The 12,620-nt window shown below is 49.3% G+C and overlaps 3 protein-coding genes across 4 annotated transcripts; 2 read left to right on the top strand and 1 right to left on the bottom strand.

The window, feature by feature from the left end:
- The first annotated feature begins 1,400 nt into the window (after nucleotides 1–1,400).
- Nucleotides 1,401–6,842, top strand: LOC136195734 (uncharacterized). 2 transcript variants are annotated; one of them, XM_065985174.1, is made up of 18 exons: nucleotides 1,401–2,241; nucleotides 2,290–2,628; nucleotides 2,680–3,068; nucleotides 3,129–3,296; nucleotides 3,350–3,460; nucleotides 3,511–3,621; nucleotides 3,683–3,764; nucleotides 3,816–4,034; nucleotides 4,097–4,644; nucleotides 4,701–4,823; nucleotides 4,881–5,000; nucleotides 5,053–5,149; nucleotides 5,204–5,572; nucleotides 5,639–5,758; nucleotides 5,815–5,934; nucleotides 5,992–6,111; nucleotides 6,169–6,288; nucleotides 6,349–6,842. In XM_065985174.1, exons 2-18 carry the CDS (start codon nucleotides 2,502–2,504, stop codon nucleotides 6,720–6,722), a joined length of 3,318 nt encoding a protein of 1,105 aa, XP_065841246.1. In that variant the 5' UTR covers nucleotides 1,401–2,241; nucleotides 2,290–2,501; the 3' UTR covers nucleotides 6,723–6,842. The 2 variants fall into 2 exon arrangements, with proteins under 2 accessions (XP_065841246.1, XP_065841245.1); XM_065985173.1 differs by having other exon boundaries at nucleotides 1,401–2,628.
- An 851-nt stretch (nucleotides 6,843–7,693) lies between these two features.
- On the bottom strand, nucleotides 7,694–11,298 carry LOC136195732 (BOS complex subunit NOMO3-like). Its single transcript, XM_065985171.1, has one exon. The coding sequence runs from the start codon at nucleotides 11,284–11,286 to the stop codon at nucleotides 7,825–7,827; it is 3,462 nt and encodes a 1,153-aa protein (XP_065841243.1). The 5' UTR covers nucleotides 11,287–11,298; the 3' UTR covers nucleotides 7,694–7,824.
- LOC136195753 (general transcription factor IIF subunit 2-like) lies at nucleotides 11,284–12,606 on the top strand. Its single transcript, XM_065985203.1, has 9 exons — nucleotides 11,284–11,393; nucleotides 11,444–11,514; nucleotides 11,567–11,585; nucleotides 11,637–11,769; nucleotides 11,825–11,854; nucleotides 11,911–11,995; nucleotides 12,046–12,142; nucleotides 12,196–12,339; nucleotides 12,387–12,606. Exons 1-9 carry the CDS (start codon nucleotides 11,331–11,333, stop codon nucleotides 12,516–12,518), a joined length of 774 nt encoding a protein of 257 aa, XP_065841275.1. The 5' UTR covers nucleotides 11,284–11,330; the 3' UTR covers nucleotides 12,519–12,606.
- The last annotated feature ends 14 nt before the right edge of the window (nucleotides 12,607–12,620 follow it).

Raw genomic sequence — 12,620 nt, 5'->3', positions numbered from 1 at the left:
CATGTCAGCAAGTGATGAATTGAATTTGAATTAGACAAATTCAGCGGTAGTAGCAGTCTCAGTCAGTTTTGCCACGAAGCAAATGCTTTCATCTGTGATGTCGTGTTCGTTACAAGAACGTCTGAGAATTTCTTGGCCCACGACTGGTGATACTTCACATTCATGCAGAAAACCAGAACGCGATCAGTGATGCCGGCGGCACGAATTTTTCTGACAAACTCTTCTCCGTCCCTGCCAGCTGTTACAATTCTGTAAGAAGTTTCCTTTTTCTTTCTTTTCATCACGGCCAAAGCCTTTGCTTGGTCGCTAACTGCATAGAGAGCAAAGCCGTTCAAGCGCTCAAGATCTAATCTGTGTTGAGCATTTTCTCCGTTTTCAATATTGGGATCAAACCAGATGGTTTCTTTGTTCACTCGCGTCAGCGTGATAACGTATCTGGCATAAACCCCAGCTACTTCTTTTATAGCGTACTCCTTGGCGAATCTTTCTTCCGCGATCTCTTCTGTTGGATCACCGTTTGCTGTAACCCAAGAGGTGTGACTGTCATAACCATCGATTTCTGTACCGTATTCTTTTTTTGAAAGGTACCTTGTTCTTCCCGTCACAACAACGCACCCCAGCAGCGCAAACTTTGTTCCCAAAGCCACAGGATCAGTGTAAGCAAATCTCGTAATACCTTCTGTTTTCTTGATGTAAGCAGCAGAATACTCAGGCAAAGGGCTCGTGTAAACTCCTTGACCAATAAAGCCCTTGTCAGTGTCTCCCCAATGATCAGGATCTAACAAGAAACCTTCTTCGAAAATGGTTGCGTGGTTTTTTTCTTGCGTTCCGTGAAAAAGCAGTTTCAAGTTTGGATTGGCAAACGGCTGCGCTCGTTTTCTGAACTCTCTGGATCTGCATTCAGTGCTTCCAACTTGCTCTATGTTGTTGAGCTTCATAGAATGTGGCGACGCTTTGAGGCCCTCATAGACCATTTCTTCGACTACTTTTTTCTTTGCTTTGTTGATTGGCTTCCGCGTGGCCGCAACTCCCGTCGCAACGGTTTCATCGTCGCTCACAAGACCAAAGAGGGTAGCATGACGGAAAGAGGGATCAAACAACACGCTGGACATGATTTCAGATTCTTCTTAGATAGACTACGTCGCGTTGCACGTATGGAAAATAGGATTAGATCGAGGGCCGAAGCTACACGCTACCTACACTGGCGAACGGTCGACGTGTGGCTGACCTAAATAGCGCGGTGAGATGTCATTCTGCTGAGCAATGATGATGTCATGGACGTCATTCTGCAATAAGATCATTTTCCCTGAGGGAATCCCTTGGCTCACGGAAAATCCCTGGGAAAATTGTCTGGGATTGGTAGGCTAACGCGCGTAGGATTAGTCTACGTCCCGGAGACTCGGACGGACCGGCGGAGAGACCCCCGGAGAGACCGGCGGAGACTCCGGAAAGACTGTCCACGGGCTTGCGACGGCACGTAGTGCGTACTGAGGGGATCGAATGCAGTCATTTCGTCACGGATCCGTAATTTTGTCATTGCCAGTGCGATTTTCCACTTAGCTACCAGCCAATAACCACTCAGTCGCCTTGTGAGGACACCGGAAGAGCGTTTGAGCTCGACTAAACGATGCTCAGCTAGGGGCTGTGTAGTCTCTGAGGATTTTATATCCCTTTGCTTTCGAGCAAATATAAGTACTTGATCAGAGAGCTAGATGGCAGCACCGACCGCGACAAAGACGCAATAGCTGTGGCGGACTTTTGTACACGGAAACGTCGCTGAAACGCTCAATATTGTAAATGTTTGCTGTAGTCTTAACTCCAGATCCTGTGCTGGTTGTTGACCTTAGTTACGCTACTATACGGCGTGTAGTAGCTTTTGGCTTATATGTGCATACACGTACGCAGTTCTCTTACCCACTGCTTTTTTACCGCCTTTTTTGCGAGTAAAGACCGAGTGTCAGCTCAGAATAGCCTCGGTGGCAAATGGACTTAAATGGTCTCATGTTGAGCATGTTTATCTGCCCCGCGTTTGCACGCGCATTTGATTTCTCATGTTGAGAATAAACGTTTATCTGCCCCACGTTTGCACGCGCATTTGATTTGCTCGCCGTGCTCTAATAGTAGAAACAATTGGCGAAGATGACGTTAGGCAAACGCTCCTCATCGTTAGCTGGCCACAAAACACAGGTGTTTGCCATCAGTTATTAGGTGCGAATTGCCGACAGAAAAGTAACTAACCAGGTGAAGCGGCTATAAGTGAACGTATTATTTTGATTAGAGTAAGCATAGAATGCGGATTCTTGGCACCTGTGCGGAAAACCGTTTCTTATACACGCACTAGATTACCGTGTCTAACAGATCAAACGGCGAGCTGCCCTCGTTTTAAAAGCGGAGAGCCAATAAACAAAGCGTAACCGCGACGCATCTGATTGCTCGACGAACCTGCTTAAATAGCCGAGCGATGCAGTCAAACTGAGAGACAGTGCCATTTCTCACACAGAATGGACAACTTTCGCCGAGCGTTGATTCTTCTTACCCTGTCGGTGTTCTACTCAGCGGCTGAAATAGCCTTTTCGCTGCCAGAAGAAGCCGACCTCTTGTCTACTAAGGAGACTCCAAGCAGTTTTGGTACTCATGCCCACGGGCTTTTCGCCTCTAACCTAATCCCGACTATGCTAGGTCACTCGGCAATTTTTGGCCATAAAGACTTCACACTATCGAAATTGACGTGCGGCCACGCGTGCACCCACGTCGCCTTTCCAAGTCCTTTCCTAAATCTGCAATCGTCCGAAACCGTTCACGTCCAAGCCGGCGTCGGCTTTCGCCGATCCGCTGCCGCCTTGAATCAAACAGCTCTATCGACGTGGATCCAAGGGGTCACTAATCGCGGCTTTGATGCGTGTGCCGCTCGGAGCGGCCTCGGCGGACCGTTGGAACTGAGCGTCGAGTGGCTTGCCTACGTCTCCACGCGTCGCTCGTTTTTGATGTCAGCGCCACGGGATCTGATTCAAGATGCGGTGGTCGGCTTTTCAGATTTTACGGCGGAAAAGCACTGCAGGGAAGAAACGGTAAAGGATGCGTATACAAGCTGGAGCTAACTACTAATGATGTTTTTCTATGGCGCGCAGTCTACGGCACTTATGTCGAATCTGCTTACGACGGCGGTGAGGTCCGTTCCCGAAGTTACTGGCGCAGACGGAGCGTTTCTTTGGACGGAGAACACGGGCGGGCGTCGATTCGTTTTCTGCTACAAAGAGGCGCAAATATTCTCGGGCGTTCACAGCGGTTTCCAAACGGTGATAGATTGCTGCGTGCGTAAGAAGTGCGCTTTCTAATGACACAGTTTTAGGACGTTTTGACGTTCAACGGTAGCTTGGGCCTTCAGAGTCTTGTCGATGGAGCCGAAGTCGGCCAACTGTACTTCATGGAAAGTGAGTTGGGCGCTGGCTCAGCTTGCAAGGTCAGTTTCGACGTTTAGACAAGTTTGTCTAAGGAAGTCGGCTCATGTAGATCGTGAGTTTCCAGAGCAAGTACTACAGAGATACGCGACCGACCGTTCTCGTGTCTCCCGAAGTTCCATCAGCTCCTCAACAAGATACAGTCACAATCGCTTACACTGAGGTCAACTCATCTTCAATCATCTCGTTATACACAAATAATGAGTACTGTATATGTGTCTCAGATGGCCAGTCAATCTAGTGTCAGAATTTGCGTAAAGTCGACGCAGCCGGTCGACATGCTAGTTACATGGGCAGCAGTTGGAAGTAAGCTGAATGAATCTTTTTTAAAAGTTTTGTGCCTATGTCTTTGTTCAGTTGTCGATCCGTGCGTGGGAGTGGTTTGCGATTATTTCGGCGTCTGCGTCGACACGGGACCGTATACGTTCGAGTGCGTCGCGCCGACGTGCACCGACGTCGACGATCCCGTCTGCGCGTCGAACGCCGTCACGTACGACAACGAGTGCGAGTACCAGCGTTTCATTTTTCGCACTCGCCAAAGCGAGATCACTATTCATCACAATGGAAGCTGCTACGGTATACGATGCATGAATTTTTGAATTTTGACTTTATTAAAAGTCCTACTTAATTAACCGTAGGGTTTTCGTTTCAACGTGGAAACGTGGTCGCTCGTCCGAGCTCCAAATCCTCGACTACATACGATTGCGAGACGATCGTCTTCAACAGTTATCTCTTTTACCCGAATAAACCCATTCACGCACTCGTCACCGTCGATCATCGTAGCGCCGTCGACGCGTCGTACATTCACGACGCACCCGTCGCCTGGATCGATCGTCTCACGAACGATTCTCTGACCGCTTGCGTCTACGTCGCTGGTCGAGGCGAACGACACGACACGACCGACGTCTCGCTCGATTGGCTCGTCTACCAGGGCGCTCCGGACGGCTCAATGGGCGGCGTCGTTCAACTCGACAGCGAGTGGTGGACGGGAACGACGTGCGAGAAAGTGACGATGGAAAGAGCCTTCTCGTCGCCGCCGCTCGTTCTCGCCACTCTACGTCACTCCGTCATAGGATTGAAACACGACGCCGCCAGCTTGTGGGTTGAAGACATTCGCACCGATTCGTTTTCACTGTGCGTGAGGGAGTTGCAGAATTTCGATGGCGCTCACGAAAATATTTCGATTGTTAGTGATTGTAGAAATGACCATTTGGGGAAAGTGAAATTTTCTTTTGCACGTAGACTTGGCTGGCTGTTGGAGGAGAAGCGAGAATATCGAGAAGTATCTTCTCCGATCAAGGCCTCATTGCTTTCTCTGGTCAAGATCTCCAACCGTCTCGACGACACAACTTCGCCTTCTGCAAGGCAACTTGCTCTAGCGGCAGAAAAATCTTTTCATTGATTAAACTTGTGATTTTCTAGAGCGTCGAGTTTTCGCGCACGTATCCATCTTCGCCAACCGTACTCGTCTCGCCCAGTCACAAGACGACAATTAGCGGACACGTTCCCGCAGTTTATAACGACATCGTCGCTTGGGTCGAGGTACAGACTTTGAGAAATTAGGAGAGCTCTTGATCTAATCTACTGCATGCAGGACGTATCAGTTTCCGAATTTCTCGTTTGCGTCAAAGAAATACGAGTTCGTAGCAACGGCTATGATCCCCTCTCGGTCAACTACGTCGTTCTGCCGGGTACAATAATTCATTAACAGTTTTCGTTTTCATGCACATTTTGTCTTCACATAGATGTCTGCGAAGACGGCTGGTTATCCCACGAGGGCTACTGCTACAAGTCATCTAGCCGATGCCAATCGTGGACGGCGGCGAATTCGACTTGTGAGAACAAAGGTGGCTCTCTGGCTAGCGTACATGATGAACAGGAGGCGTACTTCGTCGGCGCATTGTCATCAGGTAAGTCGTGGATCGGATTGCATCGCGCCGGTGACGACTTCAACTGGACGGACGGCACCGATTTGGACTTCTTGCACTGGGCTGCCGGACAACCGAACAACTACAGAAATTCGCAGAATTGCGTTCTAGAGTTGGGAAGTAAAAATTTGTATCACTGGAACGACGAGCAGTGCGGATACTGTCATTCCTATGTCTGCCAGAAGGGTTTATTACACAAAATATGAACATGACGATAGAAACTTGAACGATTTCGGTTTCTCCTTGTTTTAGACGTAGACGAGTGCGAAACGGGAACTCACGAATGTGCCATCGACGCGACTTGCATTAACAGCGAGGGCGCGTTTTCCTGCGTGTGTGTGGACGGTTACGTTGGAGACGGGAGGAAGTGCAGTAACAATAGGAGAATTAGCTGTTGTTTTTGGGTACTCCATTTTTGGTTTTTGTAGCTCCGAATGAGTGCGTGCTAGGTACGCACGATTGCGACGAGAACGCCGTCTGTGCGGACACGGAGGACGGATTCAAATGCACGTGCAAATCAGGCTACGCTGGAGACGGGAGGAAGTGCAGTAATAATAGGAGAATTTAGCTGCTGTTTTTGGGTACTCAATTTTTGGTTTTTGTAGCACCGAATGAGTGCGTGCTAGGTACGCACGATTGCGGCGAGAACGCCGTCTGTGCGGACACGGAGGACAGATTCAAATGCACGTGCAAATCAGGCTACGCTGGAGACGGGAGGAAGTGCAGTAATAATAGGAGAATTTAGCTGTTGTTTTTGGGTACTCAATTTTTGGTTTTTGTAGCACCGAATGAGTGCGTGCTAGGTACGCACAATTGCGACAAGAACGCCGTCTGCGCGGACACGGAGAACGGATTCACGTGCACGTGCAAATCAGGCTTCTTTGGAGATGGAACTTCATGCAGTAAGCGCACACAGGATCTATCGCAACACTAGGCCGTGATTACTTTTATTTTTTCGTTAGCTACATGTCCAAGCGGTTATTCGCGCTTTCAACAGAGCTGCTACAAATATTTCTCGTCGAGTAAATCGTGGCAAAATGCACGTGCACAGTGTCAGGCTGACGGAGGAGATCTGGTGTCAATTGCAAATCAAGAGGAATACACGTTTGTTCAGAGTTTGCATTCTAGCTGGATCTGGTTGGGATACAATGACATCGGTCACGAGGGCAGGTTCGTCTGGTCTGACGGTTCTCCGGACACGTTCCAAAAATGGAACAGCGGAGAGCCAAACGACAGTGGGGGTGAGGATTGCGCCCATACCCTTGGAGGTGAGCCATCTACCGCCTGGAATGACTTGCCGTGCACCCACAACGTAGCGTTTGTCTGCGAAACGTGAAAAACACCAGGCAAGCTGACTAATTGTGCTCAATGCATTTTTTTCTGCCGTTTGCGCTAGTAGGTAGAGAATGCGATGCTGTTTCTAGTAGTTCTACTGTAGTCTAAATAGATTGTGCCACGTGATCTTCGACATCTGTTCGTAGTCAGCGACGTCTCTCGAGCGAATTCGACGCTAGTCGGCCTTCCTAGAAGTTGGAAAGGTCACAGCATTCCCAATCGATAGCCCCGTTATCTCGCCAGCGCTCTGATCGACTCGCAAACGAAGAAAATAATTCGTGAGCTCTTCATTTAGCTTAGAAAGGTCGCTCGGGGACCCAGACGAGTCGCATGCATTTATCTGCGTCCAAAAATAGGATCCAACTGCCAGTGATATGGCATAGGGGCCTCTAAAAAACTTTTTAAACAGTAGATCTAGACTACTCTACGTCTATGGTGATGCTTTAGGAATGGATACGGCCGCCTCCGGTGGTAAATGGCTTTCTACAGACGCGAAGAGACGTGCAGCCGGTTACAGGAAGAGCAAGCCCGCATGCTACTCAAGTTCTTCTGCCGGCCTAAAGCAAGCAAAATTGACATCCTTTTTTTGCAAAGAGCAACGACGACGAGCAACGAATAAGATGCAAGAACAGGGCCATCTAGCGAAGGATCAGAATCTCGCCAAAGAATTCAGAGAGCCTTGGCCAATTCTGCCTTCTATCATCTCGAACAAAGAAAAGGCCACCGGAGAAACGTCATTGAACAGCGGATCTTCGAATAAACTCCAACCCACCGCAATAGAAAGGACAGAGTCACTATCATTGGAAGACGTCACCGCTCAAAGTTGTTCTTCTGTTGGATGTCTTTCTCCAACTAATTCCTCCATTGATAGACCGTCTTCCTCTCCTGTTAAGAATTCTCGTTCTTGGTACTATTCACCTCGCCTATATGCGGACTGCAGCGAACACGACAGCATGGGCGAAACCCTTCCACCTGTAACGGATTCTCTTATTCGAGAAGCTCTCAGTAGCCCAACGAGTCACGAGAGCGAGTAGCATAATAACAGTGAGAGTAAACACAACAACAACATCGACAACGCAAAGGACATCAATACTATAAATAAATCATCGTTTTCTGAAGGACTTCATCTTGTAGTCAGCTTCGAACCTATCTGATAGGCCGGGAATGAATCGCGTCTGGAAGACTACAGCTATAATAGTGGCAATGCCTATGATGACAGCTACAGCCACAACAGATCCCTGAGTTGTCAGTTCCGCGTCGACCGTTCGCCTTTCTGCACGAAATGCAAACGTCACGTGCTTGATGTCTCCCTTGGCAACAAAGCGTTGACTCGACGGCAAAACGTAGGTGTACTGCTTGTGAGAGAGATGCGTGTCTAGTTCGACGATATAGGCTCGACCGTCAGCCGGAAGCGAGGGAAAGTAGAAGAAGGAACTCGATTTGAGCGAGACGGTGTGAAGCGGTGAATCCTGACGACCATCCTGATAAAGATTGATCTGTATCGACGTCAAATACGCCGGATCCGTCATGACGTTCCCAGACAAATCGAGCATGCCCGTGCGTCGAATTATAATCATTGTGACGTCACGCACGTCGGCATTCTGCACGTCGACCACTTGACGAGACGGAAGCGATCGAGCCAGACTACCGTTCGCCAGCCCAATGGAAAAATTGCACCGAGGCTGGAGACCCCTCAGACGAAACTCGCCCTCCTCGTTCGTATTCGTCTCTTCTCGTTGATTTCCACACGAGGCGAGACCCTCGGCAACGATCGTCACGCCCTCCTCCGGCATCCCGCTCAACGAGCGAGCGCGACCGTAGCAACTAAAGGCCACCTGTCGACCTTCGATGCGAATCGCCTCCTCCGTTTCTTCCTCGACTTCGATCGAACGCGACGCCGGCGTGAATTCGTACTCTTTCAAAAGGGGTCGAACGAAGTACGTCCCGGGAGCCAGTTTTCTGTAGGTGATACTCCCCGACGGACCCGTTAGAGTGTTATTCCGATATTGACGACCTGTTAGGGAGAGAAGAACGCCGGCGAGCGGCTGATCATCGGAATCGCTTAGTTGAATGGTTAGATAGCCAAGTTTCGTTGCCTTGAAGTCGTTTCCCTCGTCGGTCTTCGTAAGAACGTAGCCTTCTTTGGTAGCACTAACGCTATACTCGGTTTTAGCTTCAAAGGGCCCGTGACGATATTGACCTTCGGAATCGGTTGCCACGTGGAAGACCTCGCCTCCGTTTGTAACGATTTCAATTTCGACGTCACGAATTGGCGGACGAACGCGACCTTCGACGTAGAGACCTCGTTCGGACTGAAACGGTGCGACGCGATCCGGACATCCTTCGTCGAGAATGACGACGTTTTGAAACGCGGGCTTGAAGAGGAAGTCGTCCATGACGGGCCGGATCTCGATCGTCCCCACGGACGCCCAGAATTCGTAGAGGTGAGTATAAAAGATTTCTTCTCCTTTGACTTTTTTCGGTTTGGACACGCCGATCGTGCGATCAGAATCGGCGCCGCGCTCAATCTTCTCGACGACGCGCACCTTCATCGTCTCCAACGGTTCGGACGATATCACCGTGCCGACGACTCTGTGCGAGTTCGCCGTCAGCTGAATCACGCGCGGCTTCGTCGTGTCGAACTCGTACTCGTTCTTCTCGAACCGATGACAGGAGACGGGCTTGAGAACGTACGTCCCCGGTTCGGACAGACACGCTTTATTGACGCCCTTCTCAATGGACAGTTTCCCCGTCTCGTTCCCGCGCTCGTACGTCAGCCCAGTCGCGTGCGATGAAAGACAGGCGAGCGCGTATCCTTCGTGAACGAACTCGACTTCCTCATCCTTATCCTTCACGTCGATCTGCAGAGCGCCGTTACTCCAGCACCACGTCTCCTTCGCCACGGTTATTTCATATCGACCGGGCAATACGTTTTCGAATCGAAACGTCCCTTTCAGATCCGACTCCGTTTCTTTCGAATACTTGCTGCCGTGAAGCGCCTCGATGCCGATCGTTATCCCGTCGCACTTCTCGTGGGAAAGACAGAGAAGTTTGCCGTCGATGTGAGCTTGGAATTGAGAAAAGAGCAGACCGTCGATGGGCCGATCGACGACGGTCACGCGAAGTTCGGCGGGAGCGAGCGCCAATCCGTTCGCCGCGTCGTCCGAAGCGAGAATCGGCGTGACGACGTAATCGCCCGGCGGCACGAAAAAGCAGAAGTCGTTCTTCTCGTCCCAATTCGCTTTCACGCCTTTGAACTTCTTGTTCGTCGACGACTTGACGGCGACGAATCGACTCGAAGGCAGAGTGAGCGTGTTCGGCGGGCTCTTGATCGCGACGTGACCGCACACGCGAAACGCGTCCGGGTGAAAAACGGGCAGTTTGACGTGGCGCGGCGAGACTCGAAGCGTTCGCGTTTCGAATCGCAGTTGCGGCGTCGTCACGTCGAAGTCGTACGTGCCGGACGTGATTCCGTCGAAGGCGAAGAAGCCGGAATCGTCGGTGAAGCCGCGAGCCAAGCCCTTGATTCGAACTTCGGCCAACGGGATTCCTTTTCCGTCGGTCGAATACACAATTCGTCCTTCGACGCGAAAGCCGGTCACTGCGAATTTTTCCGCCAATTTGACGTCATCGTGACCGACTGTCAATTCGATTTTTTCCGGATTAACTTCGTAAGTGACGTCGGTTTGAAAACGAGCGTATATGTAATACTTCCCCGTTGGGACAGATCCGAAAACGAATTTTCCCTCCGAGTCAGATTTTGCTATACAAAGAATATCCTCGTCATCGTCCGACATGAGAGGTAGTGCTACGTTCTTGGGAATTGCTTTGGCGTCGCGACACCCAACAATCATATCCTTTCTCAGACTACCCGTCAGACACGTAAGAAAGAACTCAGCGCCTTCGACCGTTCCCTGATCGCTCGTCAGCATCCCACTGATTTCGTATCCGGCTATAATGATATTTCCCTTCATTTCGACGCTGTCGGCCATCACGTCGACGTCGAGCGTCGACGACTGAAATCGCCACGATGTGTGCTCGCCTTTCAGCACGTGACGTCCGGGCAAAACGTTGGGAAAATCGAATTTTCCGCCATCGGCCGTTTCGATCATTCGAATTGTTTCGCCGTTTTTCATCAATTTCAATGAGACGCCGGCCGGTCCGACCAACTGGCCCTGACTGATTACTCGACCGACGACAGATACCCCGGAAAATACGAAATTAATATCGACGCCTTGAGAGCACGGATCCGTTTTTCCGTCCACGTTGATATCGACGTAGGCTGGTTCGAAATTCCATCCCTTTTTCGATTCGACTTTGATTGTAAACGAGCCCTTTTCGTACAGGGGGATGAGAAAGTAGCCGTTGGGCGCGCAATCGGTTGTGTATTTCACTTTGAGCGGCGTCGACTCGCTTCGGCTGTACAGTTTCACCTCGACGTCCGAAAAGTCGATGTCGATCGACGCTTGAATGAATCCTCCGCAGCCGAAGACGTCTTGAGCTCGTGCGGATAGCAGAAAGCAAAGAAAGAGGATACAACTGCACGTGGTCGAACACATGGCCATTTTGTGAAAAGGCGTGCGTTACGCTGAAGCCTTCGTATCGCGCGATGACGGAAGACGTTGATTTCTTAGACGTTTCGTCGGCTGGAAAGCCTGTTTGGCTACTTAAAGTGAGTCGCGCGTTCGGATTTTCGTACGAGATATCGAAGAGGCTCTTCAGGTGCCGAATTACGTGAAGGAAGCGTGGGAAACAGCCGAAGACAGCGAAGTAGGAACGATCAAGATCAACACGTAGTCGTTATTTGATCAGTAAAGGGGGAAACTAAAGCGTGACGTTTTTTAGAGGGAAGAAAAAGCCCGAGGTTTTCGAAATTTTTCTGACGTTTCTTATCAATGTGGCGAAATTTAATTAGCTGTCGTTAAACGTGTCGCAAAAGCTAAAATCGAAATCGCCGGACACCAGTTTTCCTTTGGAGCACAAGATGAATTTGAATCCTCCCGAACGACAACAGATGTTCGTCTTCGTCGAAAACGTGACGAGTGACGGTGCAAAGAAAAAGTATCGTTTTTTCATTAATTAGTCGATAATCTTTATTTTTAGCGACTAAGGAGTCGGATTCAAGTTTACCTCGTATGTTCTAAAAGGAGATACCTTCTCTCTGGGGGGAAAGAAATCTTTTGATATAGCTCAGCGCTTTTCTATCGTTGGGAAAATTGAAAAGCGAGCTGATTGTCGACCAGAAGGAACGGATGTATATATGTCAATGAAAAAGTGTTTGCAAATAGCAATATATTTAAGCTGTTCTCTTACGTGGTACTTAGACGACGAATTGAAGCTTCGGCTCAGTCAAAAGACATTGTCAAACAACTTGAGAGACCAGTTCGAACCTTTGCGCCAAAATCTCGACACGAGGAAGACGTAATTAGGATCAATCTTGCTTTGATGGTTCACGGTATGTACTTTTACTTTAGATACTGCATGAGGAAAAGAAAAAGACGGAAGGAAAACGAGCCAGAGAGGACAAGAGAGCCGTTATGGATATTTTATTCAAGTGCTTTGAACGTCATCAGTACTATTCGTTTAAAGATCTATTGCGTCTGACAGACCAACCACCAGTAATCTCTCAACTAAATAAATTTTTATCTAATCGACGATTTTTTAGACATTTTTGAAAGAAATTTTAAAAGAAATTGCCTCGTACAACACCAAAAGTCCGCACAAACACATGTGGGAATTGAAAGAAGAATATCGATGCTATAAAGGAACAGACACCGCCAAGGCAGAAGACGGATAAATGAATGAATAAATAAACACCGTCACGTGAGGAAACGTATCGGGTAAATACATACTTGTCGCAATGCGCTCGCGCGCAGTAAAAACAAGTCGCCATCTTGTC

Source organism: Oscarella lobularis, chromosome 14, assembly GCF_947507565.1.
Source record: "Oscarella lobularis chromosome 14, ooOscLobu1.1, whole genome shotgun sequence".
Classification (NCBI taxonomy): Eukaryota; Metazoa; Porifera; class Homoscleromorpha; order Homosclerophorida; family Oscarellidae; genus Oscarella; species Oscarella lobularis.
Note: the sequence above shows the minus strand (reverse complement) of the source record. Positions and strands in the feature narration are given on the sequence as shown.

What these genes read in the sequence shown, in the direction of transcription:
- LOC136195732 (XM_065985171.1), bottom strand. Translation starts at nt 11,286, where the DNA reads ATGGCCATGTGTTCGACCACGTGCAGTTGTATCCTCTTTCTTTGCTTT.
- LOC136195734 (XM_065985174.1), top strand. Translation starts at nt 2,502, where the DNA reads ATGGACAACTTTCGCCGAGCGTTGATTCTTCTTACCCTGTCGGTGTTC. An exon ending in AGCACTGCAGGGAAGAAACG is followed by an intron (nt 3,069 to 3,128) that starts GTAAAGGATGCG and finishes TATGGCGCGCAG; the next exon opens with TCTACGGCACTTATGTCGAA. An exon ending in CAACTACGTCGTTCTGCCGG is followed by an intron (nt 5,150 to 5,203) that starts GTACAATAATTC and finishes GTCTTCACATAG; the next exon opens with ATGTCTGCGAAGACGGCTGG.
- LOC136195753 (XM_065985203.1), top strand. Translation starts at nt 11,331, where the DNA reads ATGACGGAAGACGTTGATTTCTTAGACGTTTCGTCGGCTGGAAAGCCT. An exon ending in CGAAAACGTGACGAGTGACG is followed by an intron (nt 11,770 to 11,824) that starts GTGCAAAGAAAA and finishes CTTTATTTTTAG; the next exon opens with CGACTAAGGAGTCGGATTCA. An exon ending in GTATATATGTCAATGAAAAA is followed by an intron (nt 11,996 to 12,045) that starts GTGTTTGCAAAT and finishes CGTGGTACTTAG; the next exon opens with ACGACGAATTGAAGCTTCGG.